The sequence below is a fragment of the Parasteatoda tepidariorum genome, chromosome 8 (genome assembly GCF_043381705.1).
Source record: "Parasteatoda tepidariorum isolate YZ-2023 chromosome 8, CAS_Ptep_4.0, whole genome shotgun sequence".
Classification (NCBI taxonomy): domain Eukaryota; kingdom Metazoa; phylum Arthropoda; class Arachnida; order Araneae; family Theridiidae; genus Parasteatoda; species Parasteatoda tepidariorum.
Genome location: NC_092211.1, coordinates 1,449,456 through 1,476,206, shown reverse-complemented (window position 1 = coordinate 1,476,206; position 26,751 = coordinate 1,449,456). Strand labels below are relative to the sequence as shown.

At 27.1% G+C, this 26,751-nt stretch overlaps 1 protein-coding gene across 1 annotated transcript; it reads right to left on the bottom strand.

The window, feature by feature from the left end:
* Window positions 1-11,044: 11,044 nt before the first annotated feature.
* LOC107456019 (decapping and exoribonuclease protein) lies at window positions 11,045-26,728 on the bottom strand. The gene is made up of 6 exons (XM_043051180.2): window positions 26,016-26,728; window positions 23,576-23,799; window positions 21,812-22,046; window positions 17,219-17,354; window positions 13,181-13,266; window positions 11,045-12,124 (listed from the first exon to the last, which is right to left on the bottom strand). The coding sequence occupies exons 1-6, from the start codon at window positions 26,315-26,317 to the stop codon at window positions 12,010-12,012; spliced, it is 1,098 nt and encodes a 365-aa protein (XP_042907114.1). The 5' UTR covers window positions 26,318-26,728; the 3' UTR covers window positions 11,045-12,009.
* Between the last annotated feature and the right edge of the window lie 23 nt (window positions 26,729-26,751).

The following is a 26,751-nucleotide window of genomic DNA, read 5'->3' as shown; positions in this document are numbered from 1 at the left end:
GTTCCGAACTGGTTTACAGGTTGCTCTTCAAACATATACTAGATTTTGATGACTGTTTTCTGATTCTAAAAGAGTGATTTTCATTTTTATAGCCTGTTCCGGATATTTGTTTTGTTTATGGCAAATAAATGCGCATAAAACTGAACCACACTTCATTCAAAAGCAGCTTAGTTATCGTTTGAAAGATATACTTAAAAAAAATAATAATTCTTTTTAATTCCTTTGCAAGGTTCCCACGATTCTTACAAATGTGTCGTAATGATTGTGTAAATTATTTAAAACTTTATTTGTAAGAATTTCTTCGTAATGGCACTATTATAACAGTTGGATTAATTCGAATTTTCAGATAGCTACAAGGTTACATTTTATTTTGTTGCACCAAAACATTATTTGATTTAGAAACTTGAAATAATGAAAGTGAGCAGAAAAATGTACAGGAAATAAGATAGAATAAAAAAAAATTAACAGTCGACAGATAGTTCGAGAATTATAAACTATTGAATTTGTAGAAAAAAATAACATGCAGACCGCTCTGAAGGCCGTCGCTGTAATGCAACTATAAAATTAAAATTTGACGTGCTGAAAGGACTGTATTTGTTCATAATTCGTTTAAAAATTAAAATACCTCCCTTTTTGTTTTTGGAAATTCCAGTTTGCCAAGAGTTTTTTATTTTTATTTTGTTTTAATTACTATTTATCCATTGTTGTAGAAAAAATGTATATATATACACAGTCAAACCTCGATATCTCGAACTTGAAGGAAGAGGAGAAAAAATTCGTATTATCGAAAATCGCATGTTATCGATGGTAAAATAAAGAAAAATGTTCTTTACATATCTTATTTACTATTCCATATTTATTCTAAAAATACTTTTTACACTTAAAAAGATTCAATAGTTGTTTGCTTTAGAAATGTGTAAGAAAGTTTGTCTATAGCACTTTTTAAGTGGACTAGGGCTTTAAATTTCTCCTCTGACATATTCAGCTGCCTCTCAATAAATCTCCTTACAGTGTCCACTGCAGAAAGTGTTTGTTTGAGAATTGATTATGATTATGAGCATTGGNAACAGGGGTTATAAAAAATGTTATTATAAATAAATAAATACAAGAAAACACTAAGAAAGTTAAGAAAAACAATAAGTTTCATTTATTGCGCTTAAGCTGCAAGTAAACAGCACTCATTAGATAAGTTCAAAATGAAGAATAAAACAAAGAAAAATTATAGACATATTAAAAAAAAGGGGGGTGGGAAATAGTAAGTAAAAAAAATAACAAATAACATTTTATTAAAAAAAAAAAATGAAATGTTAATTAAAAAACCGGAAAAAAAGCCGGAAAAGTTGTTTGTTATTTTTTTACTTATTATTTCCCACCCCCCCTTTTTTAATATGTCTATAATTTTTCTTTGTTTTATTCTTCATTTTGAACTTATCTAATGAGTGCTGTTTACTTGCAGCTTAAGCGCAATAAATGAAACTTATTGTTTTTCTAAACTCTCTTAGTGTTTTCATGTATTTATTTATTTATTATACATATATATATATATATATATACCGTGACAATGATAAGTTTTATTTTATTTTCTGCGCATAAGCTGCAAGTTTGTTAAATTCATAAAAAAGTTAAAAATATAGAGAAAACATGAAAAAAATATAATCAAAATGTATTAAAGAATAAGAAGAAAAATTATAAAAATAAAATATTTTAAAAATTATTTAAGAATTTTATTTAAAAAAAAATAAAAAGTCTGAAAACAAAATAATTAAAATATATAATCTCTTCATCAGCTCACACGATTTTATCCGCAAAAAAAGAGTGCTTTCTAATATTGTATTAATATAATCAAAGCAAAATACATCAATGCAATAGAGTGAGATGTACCCGAAAAAATTGAAACCAAAAGAGAACATATTAAGTAAAAAATACAAAATAAAACATTTCAAACAAAAATATAGAAATTAAAAAGCAAAAAAAGAAAAAAAAATAATAAAAAAAAGAAAATAATAAATAAAAATAAAAATACAGAATAAAATACAAAATGCAATATATAAAGCTAGTAGCGAATTTAAATTAACTTACACATACCGATATTTTCAAAAATGATTTAAAATATTTTCATAGCAAGTTTGCCAGAATATAAAATATGACAATAGAAGCGTAAATAGAGGATAGAGGTAACTTTTTATAGCGCGTTCTAACTGAAGTACTGAAGCGCGTTTGATTTGTTAGTTACCTCAGATAGGCCCGAACATGATGAGCGCAAGGCAATAATATTAGACGAGATAATTCAAAGTTTATAATTTGTAAGGTAGATTTTTAATTATACAGTTTTAATGATTTCAGATAAATTATTAACATTTATTAAAACAAAAATTCCTTTTAAATTTTTTGAAGATTTTTAGTCATGAATTGGATGTGAACATGGTAAAATATAAATTTAGTTAACAAAGAAATTTTTAATAAATTTATTAATAATAATAACATATAATTAACTCAATGATTTTGCACAGAACCTAATTACATTAATTGGTTATCAATTGTTTTTTTAAACAAATTTTGAAAGAGTTTGTCTTTTGGATAAATAAACATTACTACATATTCTTTTAATTCGATTCATTTGATTAAAAATAGTATTTAAATAGATGTTATTAGAAACATTAGAATTCCAACTAATTAGTTTATTTATTTTAAAATTAAAATAATTTCTGTTATCGTATAAATCAACAATGCAGATATTTTCGTCTTTTTTAATACCTATATTCAAAAATTTTAGTCCCTCAGGGGTCATATCGTAGAAACACAATTTTCAGTAGAACACCGAAGTCAAGCATCACTGGCTGCGGTCTGTAAGCGGGTGGGTGATCACATTGATCAGCCTATGTAGGGACCGAGGGTGCTCGGTATCGGTCTTCGCTAAACTGTTCCACCGTAAAGTGCTCGACTTTCGCTCGCAGGTCGCCCAGCTACCAAACCGGAGGAGCCATCCCCTCTGCAGAGGATCAAAATTGCGATGGCATGTCTTCGGATCATTCTCGGGGATATTTCCCAGACCGTCGCCAATAGCCCATTGTGCAACTCTAGTGTGACGTAACTAAAATACCTACCTAATATAGGTTTATAAATCAGTTTAATAAATCAGCTAATAAATCAAAAATTAAAATTAATATTATCAGTATGATTATGAAGCAAGATTATTAATAAGCTTAAATATTATTTAACAAAATTGTATAATTTTGAAAATTAAATATTGTTAAATCATCAATAAATCCAAAAACAAATTTAATATTAAGAGTATGTAATTTTTTTCATAATAGTGGGAAATTAAGTTAGCTAAGAGAGATGAAAAATAAGTTCTTCGTGGTATTCCATCAATTTGAACAAAAATATGTTTTCTATCGTAAAAATAAATATTCAAAAGAGAAATATTAATTATAATTTCCCAATAATCAAAATCGCAATTAAGGTTATTTTTCTACTCATAACTTAGAAGAACATATTTTAGTTCAAAAAGGGGAAAGCTATCCGGAAGCTGTAATAGAATTAATTTTATTTTGTTTAATAAATTCTAAAATTGGTTGATTATTAGTAATAATCCAAAAAGAACTTCTTTATTAATATTGTTAATAATTTTATTTAAATAGTTAGAGAAAATGGTGCTTTGTTTAGTTAGGTAAGTACAAGTGATTGTTCTAAATTTAATAGGAATTTTATGAAGTTTCGAACTGATAATTAAGTATGGAAATTGTATATTATTAATTTTAATTTGTTACCTCTTATATAAAGCGAAAGAAAATTATGATAATATTATTAATTAAATTGCTTAGTTTAAAATTTTTACTATTTTTTTAACTCCTTGTTTAAAATTATTACTATTTTTAAAACCTTATTTATTTTTTTATCGATCAATTTTGGAAAATTTTGTAGAATTGTCGCTGTTATTTAAATTTTCCTTATTATTAAAAATAAAGTTTTTAAACTAATAATAAACAGCCCATTTCCATTCGGTTAACATACCTAAATGTAAATATAATCTTTTTGATATCTTATGAGAAAAATTACAGATATCGATTAAGAAAGTATTCTAGAATTTTATTAAATGATATTTGGTAAATGGGTCTAAATTGTGTGTCTTTTAACATCAAATTACTTAGTTCTAAGTTTTCTACAATTATTTAAATTACCAGTAATAATATGTTTATGAAGCTTATTAACAAATTCAAAATATTTTTTTTCTTCACTGTGATATTTATAATCAAATATATTTATTTTCCCTAAATTTTGGCCAGTATCATTATAATTAAAAACAGTTCAACCAAGAGTTATATTATATTAATAGCTTTTAATTATGTTAAAATCTTTTAACTGAAACAAATTTTTAAAATTTTTAAGAATATTATGAAATTTAAACTTTGAAAATAGGATTTTGAAAGTTAATAGCAAAATATAAATTATATAAATGTTTCTTTTTATTTGGTGAAATTTTACTCATTTTAGCTTTTACAAGAACGAAACAAAGAATTTTGAAGTGTAAATTAATAAAAGGAAAGTTAATAAAATTTTGAAGCTTAAATACATGTTATAATGTTTAGTAAAATATTTTCCTTATCAGAAATAAAATTTACGTTTCATTTGTCACTATCAAGAGAGTTTTTATTATGTCCTGATCCCTGTTTACCTCTATTCGTACGCTCATCTTTAATGTGAAACACTGAGGAGTTAGTTGAGGAGTTTGCCATATGAGCAACTAACATACTATATATTAGTTGCTCATATGGCAAAATTGTTTTGTATAAAAACATGTAATAATTTTCTTTTTGTAGTCTTAAATCAATATCTTCTACTAAATCTAAAATATTAATTTTAGCACTGTTAAAATTATGTACTTTAAAAGGATTCAATTCTAGGTTAATGATAATTTTATTACTGCTTATATCGGAACGATGTTCATTAATTCTAATATTAAGAGAGTTACTAGTTTGTCCAACATATTTTATCTTACAAAAACTGCAGGTTAACAACATTTTTAATTTTACTAACAGATTTACAGCTATCGTTATTTTTAATTATGCTTCTGTCTATAATGGGGTAAGTATCTTTTATCGCCACACGCTTTATAAGAAGAAGAAAATTCTGGATTTGAATGAAATTCAAAAACTCTTTTGTTTTCAGAGTAGCAAGTTGTGCATTCGAAGGTCCCCTCTGAATCAGGCTGCTCATACCGGGTACAATAAGTAGAATGTCTAAAATATTTAACATATTTTTCACCAGGCGCTAAATTAATATTTCTGTTTAAATCCATAAAGAGCAACATCCCAAAACACGAAATTAGAAAAACGAATCTGAAGTGATAGGTAAAAAAAAAATACATCCATCATCTTTGCCCCTGACTCGACAACCCTGTGAGGGCCAAGGTCTTCTTTACAAAAACTTTCCACGCATCTCTTTTTGACGTAATTGTCCTTGTGTGTATAAGTGGCGTAATATGTAGAATAAGGAAGTAATTTTCTTCGTCATCAACCAATCAGAGACTAAGTTTCCCTCTACAGGGGGTCATTAATGATCTACCCCAGTGATTACCAACTGGCTGCCAGCGGACCGTATCCGGTCAACGAAGCCCTTTTTTGTGGCCAGCGAACTAAAATATATTAGTTTTCATTTTTTTGCAGAAAATTTTCGGAAAAATGTATATGAGTTTAAAATACTTTTCTTTCGTTAAAAAAAAATAATAACTAATTTCTCCGTTTCTGTGAAATTTAACATATCAACGGTGCAAAAAAAAATTTATTTCTCGGGTTTTACATCCAAGAAAATATTTATTATTTGTTATTCAATACTTTTGATTTGAACAGCTTGATAAAAATCTGACAGTAAAATTTAAAGTTCCTTCAAACATAAAAAGTGTCCCATATAAAATTTTGACAAAGTTGCGGTCCGCCATTTGACTGATGTTTTTAATTGTGGTCCCCGGTCTCATGTAAGTTGGAAAACCCTGATCCAGCCATAAGAATCTGTTTTAAAGTATAGATGTCATTTATCCAATAATCTGTGCACTCCGGTTAAGTTGATTTAATTTAAGGAAGTGAATTATATCTGGTTCTTTGTGTACTCCACTTTTTTCATATAGGTATTTTCAATGCTTAGAAAACTTATGAGGAATTCATAGGAAATAATGCCCAGGTATTAATGGGTTATAAACTAATGTGCAGGGCTGGATTACCCATTAGGCTAGACTAGGCCATGGCCTGGGACCCCCAATGATTGGGGGCCCCCTTAAAATGGATTTTTTGAAAAAAAAATTAAAAAAACTAAGTTAAATTAAGTTCTAATTTAATAAAATAAAGTAAAATTTAATTTTTTATTATTTATTTTTATTTCAAATATGCTTTCTTAAAGGAAAAGATATATAAATACTTTTATATCTGAATAAATAAAAAATATACAGGAAAAAAATTTAATCTAAGGGCCCAAAAAATTGAACGGCCTAGGGCCCCGCGTACGCTTAATCCGTGAATGTGCTAATGTGTGAACTCCTAATATGCACAGTGTTTTTCTCCATATTTTCTAAACAATGATTTTAAAACTACTTATTAAGGTTGATTATCATGCATATCTTCAGAATTTTTTTTTCTAGTTGTAGGAAAGCTATTGTAATAATATTTTAGTAAATTGAAAAGATTGTTATTCATCACAATACATATAAATAATTAAAATATACATTAAAACTAAGGCATAAAAATTTTAATGCACTAAAAATTTTGTTAGAATTTTTATTTGTTTAAAAAAAATTAATTCGCCACTACTAATGTTTCCCACAAAAGAAACATGATGGGTTTGCAAAATCTGGTTATACCAAAATTAGAAAGTTTATTGCTTTACCTTTCCTATTTAATAAAAAAACTTTTCTGAAACAAAGTGGCGTACTAGATAAGCCTTTAAATTATTTAGAAGTAGTGGTAAGTGAAATCCCTACTAATCAAATTTACTAAACAAAGGATCATACATAAATAAAAGACTACCACTCGAAAATATTTATCTGCTGCCCGGAGCAAGTTGGCCTCTCTGCAAGAATTCCTAATCTAAATCACAAATAGCGTCGTAAATAAGAAATAGAAGAAGAAGATTTCTAACGAAATTATTTTTTTTTAAATAATAGGTAAAAGTAAAGAGGTAGTTTTTGAATGCTCTGTTTGAAATTTGCCGCAGGTCAGCTTTGCATTATGGAACACGAAATACTCTTTACTGAGTTACACGAAATAAAAAAACTTTTAAAAATTAATCAGTTCAAAATAATATATGCAAAATTTAAATGTAATTATAGATATTCGGATTTAGTTCGTGACATGCATCGACTGGCATGTTAAGATCAAACTTAATCACTCAAAAAACTAAAATAAAAATGTATAAGAATCTTGTTCTGCCCATCTTACTTTATGCAAGTAAAACTTAAGACTTAATGCAGGCACCCAACGTGCTCTGTATATTTTTGAAAGAAAACTCATCAAGGCTATTTTTGGCCTGGTACAAGAGAAAGGCTGTTGGTGAACTAGATGGAATTTTAAGTTACATTTGGCTCGATAAAAATAATAAATGTATAAGATTCTTATATAAGACTCAAAACAAAAATGTATAAGACTCTTCCTCTACCTGTCTTGCTACATGCAAAACTTAGACTTAATGCCGATACCCAGCGTGCTCTGGATCTTTTTTAAAGCAAACTTCTCAAGGCTATTTTTGGCCAAGTACAGGAGAGAGGCTGTTGGCAAACTAAATATAATTTTGAGTTACATCTGACTCGATAAAAATAAAAATGTATAAGATTCTTACATAACACTCAAAACAAAAATGTATAAGACTCTTCCTCTGCCAGTCTTGCTATATGCAAGTAAAACTTAGACTTGATGCAGATACCCAGCGTGCTCTGTATATTTTTGAAAGAAAACTCATCAAGGCTATTTTTGGCCGGATACACGAGAGAGGCTGTTGGCGAACTAGATATTATTTTGAGTTTTATCTGGTTCTATGGACAGCTACAGATAACAAAGGTCATCTGGAGAAATAGATTAAGATGCCTTGGCCATGTCTGGTGAAAAGTAATACAGTTAAAATTGCCATTTTTAAAAATCTTATAGGATCTCGAATCAAATGAAGACTTCTAACTAAGTGGTGTAAATGACATAAGTGTCTTGAANTATTTTTATTTTAAATATGCTTTCTTAAAGGAAAAGATATATAAATACTTTTATATCTGAATAAATAAAAAATATACAAGAAAAAAATTTAATCTAAGGGCCCAAAAAATTTGAATGGCCTAGGGCCCCGCGTACGCTTAATCCGGCCCTGCTAATGTGTAATATGCACAGTGTTTTTCTCCATATTTTCTAAACAATGATTTTAAAACTATTAAGGTTGATTATCATGCATATCTTCAGAAAAAATTTTCCTAGTTGTAGGAAAGCTATTGTATTAATATTTTAGTAAATTGAAAAGATTGTTATTCATCAGAATACATATAAATAATTAAAACATGCATTAAAACTGAGGTATAAAAATTTTAACGCAGTGAAAATTTAGATAAAAGTTTTGTTAGAATTTATATTTGTTTAAAAAATTTTGGCATTAATTCGCCACTACTATTGAATATGTTTCCCACAAAAGAAACATGAAGGGTTTGCAAAATCTGGTGATACCAAAATTAGAAAGTTTACTGATTTACCTTTCCCATTTAATATTCAGAGAACAGAAATCCCTCGCAAAGATTTTCAACAAAATTATTTTTTTTTTAAATAATTGGTGAAATAAAACGGTGAGTTTTTGAATGTTCTTTTAGAAATTAGCTAAGCATTATGGAACACGAAATACTCAGGGGGATCTTTACTGAGTTACACGAAATAAAAAACTTTTAAAAATTAATCAGTTCAAAATAATATATGCAAAATTTAAATGTAATTATAGATATTCGGATTTAGTTCGTGACATGCATCGACTGGCATGTTAAGATCAAACTTAATCACTCAAAAAACTAAAATAAAAATGTATAAGAATATTGTTCTGCCGATCTTACTTTATGCAAGTAAAACTTAAGACTTAATGTAGATACCCAGCGTGCTCAGTAAAACTCATCAAGGCTATTTTTGGCCTCGTACAAGAGAAAGGCTGTTGGTGAACTAGATGGAATTTTAAGTTACATTTGGCTCGATAAAAATAAAAATGTATTAATTTCTTATATAAGACTCAAAACAAGGACTGTATATATAACACAAGACTAAATTTATAAGACTCAGAACAAAAATAAAAATGAAGAAGACTAGACCTGTCTTGCTCTATGCAAGTAAAACTCAAGACTTAATGCAGGCATCCAGCGTGTTCTGTATATTTTTGAAAGAAAACTCACCAAGGCTATTTTGGCCGGATACACGAGAGAGGCTGTTGGCGAACAAGATATTATTTTGAGTTATATCTGGTTCTATGGACAGCTACAGATGACAAAGGTCATCCGGAGAAATAGATTAAGATGCCTTGGCCATGTCTGGTGAAAAGTAATGCAGTTAAAATTGTCATTTTTAAAAATCTTATAGGATCTCGAATTAAATGAAGACTTCTAACTAAGTGGTGTAAATGACATAAGTGTCTTGAAAGTAAGAAATCGGAGAGGAGTCAAAATGACAGGAAAACGTTGGAAAATGTGAAAAATGCCATCATGCTCATAAGTCAGACGTTAGCCTTTAATTGTTATGAAATAGGCACATGAGAATACCGAAGTTCGTAAAAAAAATTGCTTCTATAGTAGACCTTGATGATCGAAATACTGTCAGATACGTTACATTTCGACATTTTTTTTAAAAAAATGAACAACAATAAGATTCAGCATGCCCGGATCTCCCTAATGGTTTAAAAAGTCGAGTTTTCTTCCTCAAAAGAGGACAATAATTGTCACCCTTAATATCCATATATTGTGTGAATTTTATGTAAAACATCTTGCAGGATACGATATCATCTTCTTAAGAATTGATTGAAAAACAATTATAAGCCAAGTTTTCCTTATTTTTGATTTTTAAGTCCCTCGTTACTAATTAATTCTTTAAAAAAAGTAATCATGCTCAATGTCATCTAAATTACTCCAAAACTAAAAATAGTAATTAACAACATTTATAGATACAAAAATAATAACCTTTGGAGTTTTGTCAGTTTTCTGATCTGCAACCCACAAATTAAGTTTAAAAAAAACTATTAATCTAATATTAGGTTGCACTAATCATCCACAAACAGAAAAATTAAATGCATAAAGAATTTGATGTTTTGTTTACTCGAAGTACAAATAAATTAACATAGATAATTTTAAAATAATATAAAAAGATATAATTCAAACTGGTGTCATTTCAAACATAAAATATTCATCCCTAAAGCGATAAAGTATTAAAAAAGCAATGAGCTCAATTATAAAAAAAATCGAAAAGAGAAAATCTTGACTTTATGTTACTTAGTAGTACGAATGATTTCATATTTCCTGCCACTATGTCAACTGTTCATTCATTTCTTGTATTGTATTTCACAAAAAAAGAACGGAAGAGAAAAGGTTGAATTTAGCCAACAATATTTAATAATGAGAATCATCCTAATTTCCATTACTATGACAACCATTCATTCTTATTTCTTTTGTATTAGATTATAGGTACAAGAAAATATATCACTTCAGAGTTTGCATATTGGGTTGTGGCTAAAGATCGGCTTAACTTGATCAAACAATGAATAACTGTTTCAAATTCATAGCAGTTAAGAACATATTACAATAATCGAAAAAAGATCTATTTCCTGTGATGATAGAGCATTCATAAATGGTTTTAAATTAAAATTTCATAAGAATTTCAATTTCTTTAACTTTTCTCAAAAATTATCAATTTTCTTGAATTTTCCGGACACACATATTTCTTTGCATTTTCCTAGTAATTATGGTCACCATACACCTTGTTGAATTTTTAAATGTACAAATTGTAGTACAGCAGTTGGTGGCTAAATTTTCTTTTAAACATAAAAAAATACACATTCGAAATCAATAAAACCATTTTATTATTAACCTAGTAGATATCTTGAAGAATAAAAAATATTTTGTAATTTTCAAATAGTCAACAAATAAAACTTTAACAGTTCAATTATAATATACAGTGCGCTAAAAAAACAAACACCCGGAATGATCTAATTATCGGATCGTCACATACTAGGACTTAATCATAATAGCTTGAAGGGGTGACCTCAAATATGCTAATTAATTAGTGCAAACGATATTTTAAAAAATCAGACACAAAAATGTACTTTTTTTAAACAAACATAATTATTTTTTAAGGATATCTATTTTTGATCCCTAATTTTAATGGAGATAGCCACAATTTGAAAAAGATGGTCCCAATAACTTGTGCAGGTGTGTGGTCCTAAGTTAGGATCCATTAATGTTAATTTTACTTTTTGAATATTTTGAGAACTTTTTAAGCTAATTGAAAAATTCTATCACACAATTATAAAATTTGTTTACCAAAGATAATTCCATGCAAAAAATAGCATCTAGTAAATATTTGTAATTATTTTGCTTAATAATAATCAAAAATATTTTGAATTGTTAGACATACCATTTTTTACATAATTTTAAAGAATATAATCCTACAATGCTAAATACAAAATTTGAGTTTACTCAGTCAAATAACTCCAGAGATAACAAATTTTAAAAAAGTTGTAATTGCATATTTGAGGCCAACCCCTCAAAACCAATGAGTCCTAGAACGTTAAGATCTGATTATTAGATCAAGAGTTATTTAGGGTTGTCTTTTTTTGTACATTGTTACATGCCTATTTTTAAACGAGATAAAAGCCTTTTCAGTGGAAGTATTTAAGATTCATTTCAGATGCACAAAATTAATGAATGTTTCTTATGCACATAACAACATTCTGATGCACATTTCAAAGTCAAAATTTTATTCTGTAGAAACTCAGCAAGAGGAATTTGAGCAAACACAGTTATAATCATATCTTGAAGTTACTGATATACCATTCAGGCAGAACTTGGTATTCTGTAGGAGATTTAAGCTCTTCACACGTGATGGGACTCCCAGGTTTCCAGTAAAATTTGTACACTACACTATACAAAAAAATTCTAAAATTAATAAAGAAACCACACCTAATTAAAAGTTTATATTTCAATTATCAAATCATAAAAAGACAGTAAAAAATCTGTAATTTTTAAAACAAACAAATTCACAATTATAAAAATCAATAAAATTTATTTACTTTACTCTGTATTACTCTTTAAAAAGGGTTATGTTTTTAAAAACTAAAAATAAATAGATGACATATTGAGATTTGATATTTCATTATTCTAATCATGAAAAAACTGGGAAAAATCTGAAATTTAAAAAAAAATCATAATTATGAAAATTAATAAATTTGATGTATTATACTCCATGAACACAAGACTTAAAATACGAGTTAAAATATAAGTTAATAACATAAGTTATATTAAAATAAATAAATATAAAAAACATAAAATATAAGTTATATTTTTAAAAGGAAGAAATAAATCTATGACATATTAAAATTGCATATATCATTATGATCAATATGAGAAAATTATGAAAATTATTTAGTTTTAATATTAGTTATAAAAATATTCAGTTTTAGTTTAGTTCTTCCATGTATTTTACTCTGTGTATACAACACTTTAAAAAAGGGTTATGTTTTTAAAAACTAAAAACTAATAAGTGACATTATATTGAAATTGGATATTAATCACAAGAAAACTTTAAACAATCTGTAATTTTTAACATGAATTCATAATTTATTTTTAAAAATTTATAATTCATAAATTCATGAAAATCAATAAATCTATGTATTTTACTCCATATGCACAAGACTTAAAATATAGTTACATTTCTAAAAGGGAGAAATAAACCTATGACACCGTATTAAATTGATTATTCTATTATGAGATATCATGAAAAAAACATTAGTTTTTAAAACAAACACATTCATAACATAAATAATTTTATTTCCTGTCATAATAATATTAATCACTTTTGATAATTAAAAAAAAATTTACCTTCTACTTCGAGACATTAAAATTTGACTGTGCAAATTAACATTTAGGATTAAATTTTCATACAAATGTAAATCTTAAAAAAATATATACAATACTTACTAAGGATCATCTTTTTTTACACAACGTTTCACGAAATCTAGGAAACATGAACTAAAGTTCAAAGTAGCTGCTGGAGACCACATATTCTGAAAACAAAATTTTTTAAAAAACAAAAACTATAATTTTTTCAAACTATTTACAGTAAACTGAACTGCATTTCAAATATTATAAAGTCATTATAATTAGGTATACACTTCACACTTAAGATATAACCAAATACTTTTCAATATTTTGCTTTATTTTTAACTAAAATATTTTAAAAAAATATATAAAAAAATTTAAGCTTTATTAAAATCAGCTTTCGAGTATTTAGTTTTATTATTATCAGATATTTTGTAAATAGTTTCGAAATTTTAGAAGATATTCTTTCATTGTTTGTACAACTTTTAACTTTTTACAGTACTTATTAATTTTTTTTTTAAAATAATGTACTGCAACTATTTTGACCAAAAATTCTAATTTTTACAAAACTTAACAAACCTGAATTAGATTTTTAAGTTTGATATTTGCATATTGCTAATGTTTTTATTCTTTTCTTATTTTATATGTATTTTTCTTTCACTGCTTCTTTTATGTCATTCTTCCTAATATAGCCACTTGCATGGATCTAGAGACCCAAAAGGAGCTTCTTCACTTTCTTCCTTTTATTATATTTATTTTTATGTATTGAAATTTTATTTTAAACTTATTAAAAGGAAATACAGAGATATTAAAATAATTTGACATCTGAATAATCAATACATGTATTTGACATAAATCAGAGTTAGATAAAAAGATGCCGCACAGAGATATATTCAAGGAGAGTCTAAAATTTTGTGGATACTTTTTAACAATTTATCTTTAAAAAATATTTACATTATACAAAAACAAAACAAAAAAATTCATTTGCATACATTTCTAATTTTTATGGCTAACTAGTAATATTTATCTTCATTAATTTATAGATTGCTTTTCATGCCTATCAGGAATATTTAAAAATGTTTACTGTTTTGGCTCTTTTTGGAATAAAATTCTTTTGTTACCAAAGAACATTTAAAAAAACTATATTGAAAGAAAACCATATTAAATAACTCTAAAATAAAACATAACTATTGTTTTGTTTTTTTATGTAAAACTTACATTATCTTCATTAAATTAAAAGAAGATACATATGCGCCACTATAGATATAGTGTAAAAAAAAATTATTCTACCAATTAAAGGCAATACAAAGATAACAAGGCAAAATAAGTAATAATTTAACTTTCTGCAGGACAGAAAAATTTGAAACAAAATTTTAATCAAGAACTATGGTCATATAATTTAATAGGCACAGTCAATAGGATGCAAGCTACTTTATTTTAATGTTTACAAAATTTAAGTAGCCAATTAAAAACAGCGTTGCTTAAGAGATAAAAACGTTTAGAATTTCAGTATTTCTTATTAAGGCCAAAAAAAGAGACAGATTTTACGAAATCAACTGGCAGAAAATGCTAAAGTTATTTTAATATTTATCGTACATTGAACCACAGTCCATCAAGCATCATTTTTTTTTTTTGTACAGGGTGCATAGCCAAATCTTTCAACAAAAAATAAGCACATTTTAAGTCCCTTTTATGCACTAAAAAAATATTTTTAAGCACTATATTCAGTAACAAAATGCAAAATAATTTTCAAAGACTAATAATAAATAATTTTTCATGATCATGATAAAATAACTATTTTCTGACAGAACTCTTTTTCTTAATTATATTAGCCACCATATAAAAAGATCGAGAGATTTTTGGGTTTGATTTCTGGGGGTGGAAAATGAAGCCTAAAATTGAGAATACCTTGCTAAATGCAGCAAAGTTGCACACGAGAGTGCAAGCATCTTGTCAAACCCAGCAAGCATTTCTTCAAACATGTAAAATGATTGGCGCTTTCATACGCTACGGACAAACGGTATGCAGAAATGCATTGAGTTTGAATGAATTGTGAAAACGTTGAATAGAACAACGTGAACCCCACGCTTTTGTATAATACGTGACCAAAATTGACATGGTAAAGAAAAACATTTAATTTTCGAAAATAGAAAATTAAAGCACTTTTCAAAAACACTCAATAAAAAAGGCACCTTTAAGAACTTTTAAAGATGAGAAAATTTCCCACTATTAAGCACTTTTTTAAAACGCTATGCACCATGTCAAAGTTGAAAGGATGCTAAAAAAATATTCGAGATAGCGAGCTTTTGAGATAACAAGTTCAGAACTAAATATGTTCTAAAAAGTAGAAAAATATACTCTAAAATAATACTATAAAAAGTAGAGCCATGAAACATAAGAATAAGCACTAATAAATACGTATATAATGATAGCTGACTATTAGCTAAATACAACAATGAGAATTTTATTTTTAAAAGTAAGACAAAAATAATTATGCATTAAACAGAAAAGAATTGGTTTACAATTAACTTACATTGTGATTTTTCTAAAAAAATTAATTTTTTATTTCAAAAAAATTTGACACAACAAGGTTTTGAGAAGAAACCCTTAGACATAGGAACAGGGGTGATTGTGAGTCCAACTCAAAAATCCTAAAAAATTTTTGAGTAAAATCATTAATGACGCATTTCAAAAAATTTATGTTTTTATAAATTTATATCACTGATAGTTTCAGTTTACTTTTATCTTCAATCGCATTTAGTATTCTACCAGAAAAAATATTTACTAATGAAAGATGCAAAGTATAAATTCTAGTTCTAATATTCTTAAATAAAATATACAAGAATTTTTATACATAAATGTGATCTATGATTTCTTGAAACTTCCATAGTACCAGGGTTGGCAAGATTTTGCCACAGGTGGAAAAAACCATGGTAAATACCGGTAAAAACCGTCCTGGCAAAAACAGGTTTTTGCCAAGCAAATTGGCAAAAACCTATATTTACCAAGATGAGAGGACAAAAACACATTTTTGATACAAAATTATTCCTAAAATTGAATAATATACTATGAATATAAATAATTACAAAAAAATTAACAAAATTATTATTCCATAATTAAATGATAATGTAATAATATATCATTTTAGTAGTTTAAAACATTATTGATTGGAAAATTTGTGATTATTCTCTTTTTTCCAGTGAAATGAACTTATTTTAAATTAATATAACTATAATTTAAAGCATAAAATATCTATCAACATGTGTAGTTAATTATTGTACAAATAATAATTTTTTATAATAAATAATAATATTATACAAATAATAATATTTATTTGTTTGTAAAAAAACATTTATTTTAGGATTCTAAAATGAAAAGAGATCAAAAACTTTCAATCTTTTAAAAATTATTACCCTTATATTAATTATTAATATGTTAAAAATAATTTTTTCATGTAATGTATCAAAATTATTATTCCTTATGATTGATTTAAATTTGTTTCAAGTATTTTGTAATAATATTTAATCAGCAATTTAGATAATTTGGTTTTTGCCGGTTTTTACCAGTTTTTGCCACTGTCCTGGCAAAAAAACCTTTTTGCCGGCAAAAACTCCAACCCTGCATAGTACAGTTACGGAAAAATCCGGAAATCCGAATTTTTTCCGGAGCACAATCACCTCTGTAGGAATTCATTTTTAACAGGTAGATTTACTATGCCAAAGAAAAAAAAATTTTTTTGACATAACAAGATTTTCGAGACATCAAGAGTATACTGTACATCAAAATTTCATATGAGACATTCGCATTATGAAAGAATGACATACAATACATTTAAGAATATTTTTTTTTACTTAAACACTAGTTAATATGTTTAGCTAATAGCACAAATAAATATTTGAATTTCTAAAAAAATATTTGAAAAAGTAATGAAATCAGAAATGCTAGATAGTAAAAAAGAAATTTTTATAAATAACTTATTTTATAAAGGCACTAAATCATTAACATAACTAAACTTTAAAACTAGTATAGACCTAAATAAACATAATTTTAAATAAACATAATATAATAAACATAAATAATATATGTATAATACAATTTCACAGCTTTATACAAAATCTTTGTAAATAAATGTCTTACCTGAGCCATTTTAGGGATGTCATGAACTGGAAAAATATCCAAATTCCTAACAACGCCTTGATCATCACGAAATCCACATATTATCTTTGGAATGCCAGCTAAAAATGATTGGAGCCACCATTTTAATAACTTGAACCTTTAAAATAATTAACACTATTTCAGCAAAATTTATAATTTGAAACAGTTTTAAATTTAAAACTAGGTAAGATTCATGAATGAGTTCCTTGTTTAAAAAAAAAAAATTATGCAGCAAATTTATTCAGATTTAATAAAAAATTTTAAGCAATGCAAAAACTATCAGAATTCAAAATAATAATTAAAACTAAAACCTTTAAACAAAATTGATTAAAAATTCACAAGAATTTAAAATTAACAATCATAACTTTTTAAAAAAAATATTCTTTTCACATTATTTGTTTGTTTCTTTATCAATTGTTTAGGCTTCATTTACATTATTATAATTAATACTAATAAAAAGTAACTTCACTAAAACAATTTATATATTTAACTATACAAAAAAGAAAAAACTAGAAAAAAATTTCAAATTCATTAGGATATAGTATTTATAATACCCTTATAACAGGTGGGCTGAAAAGTTCGTAGGTTGACACATAGATGGCGCTACTATTTTTAAATCCATAAGATTTTTAATTAGTTCTAACCTTTAAAGACACGTGTATAAATTTGACAGCTGTCGGACCATTAGTTTGTGAGATATAGTATTTTTAATGAAGCAACTTCTGTTAGTTTAAAAACAATGGATAAAAAGGAATTTCGTGTGTTAATAAAGCATTGTTTTTTAGCGAAAAAAAATACTGCTGAAGCCAAGACTTGGCTTGATAAACATTATTCGAACTCTGCACCAGGAAAATCAACAGATGAGAAGTGGTTGCTAAGTTTAAACGAGGCGAAATGAGCACCGACGACGATGCACGCATTGGACGCCCCAAAGGGGCTGTTACCAACGAAAACATCAAAAAAGTCCACAAAATAATTTTAGATAACCGTAAAGTGAAGTTGATAGATATCTAACACTCTAAAGTTATCAAAGGAACGTGCTGGACATATCGTGAATGAATATGTGGGTATGCGAAAGCTCCATGCAAAGTGGGTGCCGCTCGAGCTCACAATCGACCAAAGACAAAAACGAATTGATGATTCTGAGCTGTGTTTGAAACTGTTTAATCGTAATAAACCCGAATTTATGCGTCAATATGTGACAATGGATGAAACATGGCTCCATCATTTCTCACCAGAGTCCAATCGACAGTCAGCCGGGTGGACTGCACGAGATGAACCAACTCCAAAACGTGGAAGGACGCAACATTCAGATGGCAAAGTTATGGCATCATTATTTTGGGATGCGCATGGTATAATATTCATCGACTACCTTGAAAAGGGAAAAACCCTCAACAGCGACTATTACATAGCGTTATTGGAGAGTTTGAAGGACGAAATCGCAGAAAAACGACTCCATTTGAAAAAGAAAAATGTGCTGTTTCATCAAGACAATGCACCGTGTCACAAGTCAATGAAAACGATGGCAAAATTATATGAATTGGGCTGCGAATTGCTTCCGCATTCACCGTATTCTCCAGATCTGGCCCCTAGCGACTTCTTCCTGTTCTCAGACCTCAAGAGAATGCTCGCTGGAAAGAAATTTAGCACCAATGAAGAAATAATTGCCGAAACTAAGGCCTATTTTGAGGCGAAGGACAAATCATACTATAAAAATGGTATCGAAAAATTATATGACCGCTATAACCGCTGTATCCCCCTTGAAGGACACTATATTGAATAATAAAATAAAATCTTATCAAAAAAAAAAATTTCTATGTTAGCCTACGAACTTTTCAGCCCAACTGTTAATTTATGTAACAAATGATTAAAATACCTTAAGCAAGTTCTCACAAAATAGATTTCTCCCACTAAATCTCATTTGTTTACAGAAATTTCTTTAAGGAAGGAATATCAACAAAACGTAAGTTACAGTGAAATCTGTATAAGCTGATTCACTTGTAGAATAAACTTATAGACAGGAATGAGTTATTATTTTTATATCATGTTATTCTTATATGTATCACGTTTTTCATGCATCCATATTTTTTTTATTTATTAATAATCAGAATAAAGATAAATTTAATTTAATTATTTTTATTTTAACTTTAAAATTTTATTTAGAAAATGCCATATATATTTCAATAAAGGGGACTAATTTCAGAATAGATTGAGTTATAATTTGCAACACAAATTTAATGCCTAAAGTGATTGATTTAAATAAGTAATGTACACCAGATACTTATTAGGTTTCTAAAAAAAGTTCTGCAGCACCCTTGCTAAAAGATCTCGTTGATAGTAATAGTGAATCAAAACCCGAAGTTCAGTTTAATCCAAAGTCATTTAAAGTTTATTGGTGAAAGTTTAAACTAAGAACACCAAAAAACAACACAAAATAAAAATTTATCTAAGTTAAATTTTTGCAAGTGTTGCAGAGCTTTTTTTATAACCTAATACTATAAATATTTTTTTAAAAATATCAATACAGAAGAATTACAATTAAAAAGCAATCTAAGAATATAAGTAATTAGAAAGCTTAGCATTATATTTATTTCATCACTTTAAATTAATTTTTTTATGTTTATAAATCAATTCATTATAAAAGGCCCCTATATTTTCCCTATATGATCAACTCATCAAGAGATTTTGGTTAGCTTACAACATTGTTCACAATTCGGTGAAATTTTAAAAGAAATCATAATAGCATGAGAAAGTTTTTTCCAGTCAACTTATAAAAGGGTTAGAATAGAATTTAATAACATTCCTAGAAAAATTTTTAAATAAATATTTTAATGGTCAAAATACAAAGTATAATGGACAGGTTTGGTTCTTTTTATTACATAGGATAAATTCGATTCTTGATAATAAAGGTCAATCAATACAGGTATTCAACTTACAAGAATGGCTAACTAGATAGGTTTTTCACTATATTTTTAGAATTGATAACACTTACTATTTATTACAAATGACTAGAGTATATATTTAGTTTGCCTTTATTTTCATATAAAATTTGCTTTATAGTGTTACTATTAGTGTGCTATTAACGCACACTAATAGTAACACTATAATATAATATATATATTAGANGCCGCTTACCACCCACATTTTTCCTTAACTCTTACACTATGAATATCGCAGGAAAGTGCTAACCACACCAGTTTCACAGGCTTGTGAGTAACTATTGCTTCTTCTAAAAAAGTCTTTAAACTTCGAAAAATTAAAATTTTATAAATAAGGACAAAAGAAGCTGAAATATCGCACTTTTGATTTATTATGTAGTCAAAATTTTGATTTTAAAAAGCGGCGGCATTGATTTTATTAAAGGATGTTTTTAACATGTATTAATATTGTAACGATTCGGTTCTTGCCGATTTGATTTTATAAAGCGGCTGATTTTATTATCCGGTTATTTTATTAGCGGCGGGCACTGTATATATATAAATTTAAAGTCAATTCCTACTTAGGTCAACAAAGAAAATTTTTATTTTAGTTACTTTTATTTAATAATTGCAAGTTTTTCTCCCATATAAAACTTGTATAATATATATATAAATTTAAAGTCAATTCCTACTTAAGTCAACAAAGAAAATTTTAATTTTAGTTACTTTTATTTAATAATTGCAAGTTTTTCTCCCATATAAAACTAAAATTAATTAATTAAATTTTAGTAATGAATTAACATGTGAAAAAATTGTACTAACATCAAGTGTACACTACAAGTTTCAAAAAAAAAAGTAATTGAACTTAAATGAATAAATAAAAAATATTTTATTAACAATTGAAAAGTTGAACAAGACATATAAATATACATATATATATAGAACAAGACATATATATATAGAGAGAGTGCGAACTAAAAGTAGGAATTAGAAGAAGAAAAAAAAGGCACATCGTATCAGATAACTATAAAATTAAAAATTTCGTGACGTGAACTACATGTGCTACCATGTAATGTTTTGTTTATTGAATTTATCGGACACAGCGAACATAAAATAATTAAATGTGCGCTATAAACTATTTTTTTTTTTGTTCAAAAAGAGACAGTTAAAAATTATCAATGATGCTATTTTTAAAATATGTGAAAAACTGAATCGCTTATAATAAAATTTAAAACAATGACTAATGCTTAATAAATCAGAAAATTCCCTTTTGTTTTTCGCTCATCCTTATTTAATTATGGAATTAATATTTGAAAACACCATAATAACATCAAGCGTCACCCACTGCAAGCTCAAAAAAATTTATTTGAACTTGAGTGCATGAATAAAAAGTATTTTATTAACGATTGAAAATTTTTACAAGATATATAAATATATGTAGGGAGAGTGTGAACTAATAATAGGAATTGACAAAGAGTTTTATCATTTCAAAGTAGACCTTAAATTGATTTAGGGATATGACCTGGTTTATGTTCTGTATAGAAAACATTTTTTTCCTATAAAGATAAATATTGTTTTACAAAAAAAAAATTACAAATAATTGGCATTCTACATTAACTATATTTCTTAACAAATATGAGAATTACTGAGAAATTACCTGGCAAAGTTTTGATTTTGTCTGTGAGTAGTAATTATCCTAGATGTCTTCAGTTCTGTGTAACTTTTAGTAGACACTGGTTCAGCATTGGGATTATTCAGGTATTCAGGATCTTTCCCGTCAACTTCAGCACTGAATAAAATAGTATGACTATTCAGTCGCCCTTTAAGTACAATACAATACTCTTCTTTTTCATTGACAGGAACAGACAGGTCTGGTGAAGATGTAGGCGAGTCTGGAATTAACCAACGTATAATATATACCTACAGATATAACAAAAACATTTTGGAAGATGTTTAAACAGGGCTCAAAATTAAAAGTGATCGATTAGTGTGGGACTACAAAAATTTGATTCAAACCACCATAAAATAATTATTAGTGGTCTTCCACACCGGCAATCTTTATAAAGGTATGCAGGGGACTATCTAAGTATTTTTGAGAGGTACCTATTTTGTGAAAATTTAGACATAATTTGCAAAAATTAAACATTACATTAAAAAATCAACACAAAAATATGGTAAAAATATGGATTTATCGTTTCTTACGGGATACAAAAATAAAATTATGAGAAGAATTATTTTGTGAAACTACCGTTTTTCCTAAAGTTGAATTTGTACTGGACAATGGGTAGTAAATTTGGACTAGACAGACCCCTGGTATGGCATGTTGTTTTGGCTTTTTTCATTTTCATTTTCAAGCTGTAGTCTGTGTTTTTGTCACGGAAGAGCATATTTCATCGTAATTGTGACATTCATTCTCTATATTTTTCATATAAATTCAATTTATAAACTTTTTTTTCTAATAATATCAAATAGCGACATGAGAACAAACTAGTGAAAACGTGTACCGACTAGTAATATCTTTTTAATTACTAATATCAGACCAGTGATTTCTTAATTCCTACACCTATTTTTAGGTTATTTAATTTCAACATAAAACCAGATTTATGCGGAATGCAAATATTATTTGAGGAAATTCAAATATTATTTGCATTCACAAATCCCATCTCTATTTTAGCTTGCACGTTGTAAGCTAGTATAATTTTCTCATTTAACTGTGAACACGCGATTTTAAATTAATTAGATAATTAGCAGCTGAAATGTCAATTATCCAGCTACTGTGACAGGATACATACAATCTGTCAAATGAAAGAAACTCCACTAGCCAGTTGTTAGGAGTACTACCATCGTTGTTAGGAGTACTACCATTTACTGTACTACTGTGTTTAAACTATTTCATGTAAGAGTATACATGTAGGACAAGTTTTGATCTGAACAGACGAGAGAAACGTTAAAATATCCCCCTTCCTTGAAATGCACATTTTTTGTTTCTACACTATTAGATAATACCAGTCTAAGTCAAGAGGAGTTCTTTCTTTAGATAGACAGTACTTCACGAACCTTTTCAACACACCACTACAAAAAAACAATAAAACAGTTTTATATTTTTTTACAAAGGTTAGTTTTTTTATTTTTTTCAATAGAGAGCTTTAAGTTGTAAAACTTTACTTAAAAACATTTGCTTAGTAAAATAACAGTATCAAAAATATTTTTCAATTAAATTTAATGATATAAGCTAAAATTAATAACACAGTTTTGTACAAAGTAGAAAAATTAAAAAATGTAATAACTAATTTAGGGGATTTCCTTCTACTACCGGTAAGAAAGCCTAAATACTTGAAATAAAATATTTATGACAAAACAACCTGATTTTATATAAATGAAATTTTAAAACTGATAAACTAAGAATTAAAGGAAAACTTACCAGCAGACATGTATTGTTCAAACTTGTATCCCCAAAATGACATAACTTTGTCTCTTTTGGTAGCAGTTTCTCTTCTTTGAATACTTTGCTCAGTATCAAAAGCACATAAATAAATAACAGATTTATATTTTGTAGCACATATTAGCCAGTCATCTTTGTTTTCATATATGGTATTGCATACTGCAGTTAAAAGGCCACGAAAACAAACAAAATCAATATTTAACCTATGAGTAAATAAAAATATTTTTTAAGAAAAATTATTATAAGTCATAAACAATCACAGTCAAAACTTGATAACAAAAACTTGAAGACACTAAATTGTATAATTGTATAATGTCATTAAAAATTAGGGATATCAAAAATTGAATATTTATTAACGATTTAGATAAAATAGTCCCGACATTGTTAAAGTTGTATAATGTGTATTTTCTTTAAAAAGAAAAAACAATTGTGTAGATTAATGTCAACATATTTGCTTTCTCTTTAATTTTCTTAAATTCTTCCGTATTGTCATCTGCCTTTTCGCATGATACTTCTGCTGTTATTCGAGTTTAATATTTTCGAGTCTTTCCTTATTATACATTTTTGTCTATGGTAACAACTTATTCATAAATATTAATTTTTTCGGATTTATTAAATTAGAAATTTCATGTCTCTTTTATAAACAGATAAATTTATCTAAGCAAAGCATCTTGCTTATATCTACATAAGAAATTGATGATTCAAGCAACTTCTTTTAAAAACATAGCAATCTTGGATTATAAGAAATAATTCATAAAATTATTTAAGAAAAGGTTCTAAAAATTGAAATTCAAGTTGGCACTTAATTTTTTAGAAATCATGAAAATATTGTTGTAATGATCAAAAATATTTCATGAAATTGATATATTAGGTTAGAAGGTTTTTTTTTTAATGAAAATTTATAACAAACACGCGGAGATTATAATTTTCCTTGTGATATCGAAAAATATTCGCTATTATAGTGCAGAATGTTAGAGCCAACTGTATATTTACTGCAATTAACACAATAACTGTTTTTTTAGAGGCACAATAGCCATGAATAATTTGGATATTTATGCTCTTTTACCAATAATATTGAGAAATCAAATAAAATAATGGCCAAGGAGTTTATTACTAATCACTTGGCAATGATTACATTTGTTTTTATTAAAATAAAATGAATAATAAGAAAATTGCTCAGTTTTAATTATGAATTAATAAAACTTAAATTTATTCAGCGGTAGACTACTTCAATTTATTTTTTCAAACTAACTTATGAAGTAAAAACAACTTAAAAATTTATTGGCTTATCTCCTTTCATAATTTGCCAGATTTCTGAAAAATACAATTCTGAACAATTTGAAAAAACAAATTGCACTTTTTCTCCGAAAGTAAGTTTCAAAACTAGGTGCAAATTTTGTCAATAAATGGTGCTGCCAATCAAGAAAAGCTATAAGACAATATTTTCAAAATAAAAGATCATTCGCTTAAATGATGCTGATTAAGAACAAAAATGATTAATGCTCTTGCAAATACTGTTTGTTGGTATGTTTTGTGCACAGCAGGAAACAGTGTTATATAGTTGTTTTAAATCAAGCAATTATCGACAAACTTGTCAACAAACAACTTGTTTCCTAAACAAAATGTGGTAAGGGACATTTGGGATGCCCAGTATGTTATATTAATTTGTACCAAAATGGTGCTAGACTGCCAATGGCATATAATAACAATAAATACAAAGAAAACGTCCCATTATCAAGAAAACTTGCAGCCACTACCAGACAAGCCACTATACTATTATATTTTTTAAAATATATTCCGCATACTAGAATTGGACAATTTTTACTTGGCATGACCAATATGGAAATATCTCTCAAAATTTGAAAATCATTTTAGATGACATAACTTAAAATAAAGAAATCTTACAGTAAAATATTATGAAAAACACTTTAAAGTTATGGAATTTCTAAAAATTTGTAGCACATACAAAAAATTGTAACTTTAGATGATAACAATTACAATAATTTTAAAAATTTTGAATTTTAAATTGTATTAAAATCCTTTTTAAATTGTATTTATTATGAAGAATTATTCATAATAAAAGTTCGAAATAGTTCCATATCAGTACTTGTTCAAGCCAACTATAATCGCCAAGGCAGTATAAAGAATTTAAACTTAAAAAAAAAAAATTGTAACAAAAATTTAAAGGTTTTCCCGGAGGTTACTGTGAGTTCTCTTCTTTATACTTTAAATTATTCCTCTATATGATGCACTTTTTTTTGTTTGTTTGTTTCTCGCGGGCCACTGCCTGAAGCTGTTAGTTATTTTGGTGCTTTCATGATATGGAAATATCTCTTAAAATAGTTATTTCAATATTACAAAGTAGCCGAAGCCTTTCCCACCCACATTCCTGGGATAACATTCAATATTAACTACTCACTCATTAGAGCTCTGATGTTTAAAACATCTTTGCACTTGATCCTGATGATGTAAAATCCAAGTCAAAAATGAATCTAATCTCTCCTTCTTACCAAACTCTTTTCTTATAGCTACATCATAGCCTTCATTCAAGTCCATATCTAAATAATCAAAATTGTTCGGCATACATATGTACTTTAATTGATGATTATCATCATGATACCTCCTTTCACCATCCAAAGAAAAGCAACCAATTTCTGAAGGTTCTCGGAAATTTGGAAATCTTCCATTGTAAGCGTTAGGATGGCGAACGTCAAAACTCATTGCAGAAAATATCACCCAGAAAATAATTAAGATTTAATATTTGATTCTCAATTGGAATCCGCAAATTAAAAAATAATAGTGAAACTAGAAATGAATTATTAAGTCTGCCAGTAATTTGACTATGTATAGGAGAACGGAAAACTGTTGCTGTTAATAAGATGTAAATTGTTTTTCTGAGTTACAAGTTTTCTCGTTATCATAATTTAAATAAATAAATAAGCATTGTCTAGAAACTGAAAAATGAAGATCCATTCCAGCAATAACGGATAACTAACTATTTTCCAAGAAAAAAGTAAATTATTAAAATATAAACATTTTAACACGCTTTAGGGGATCCCCCTCTATATGAAGTTACGTTTGTTGATCAACAATTTACCGGAACTTCATTTAAGCACGATTCTACTTCCGACTGTTTATTTTTACAATTCAAATAT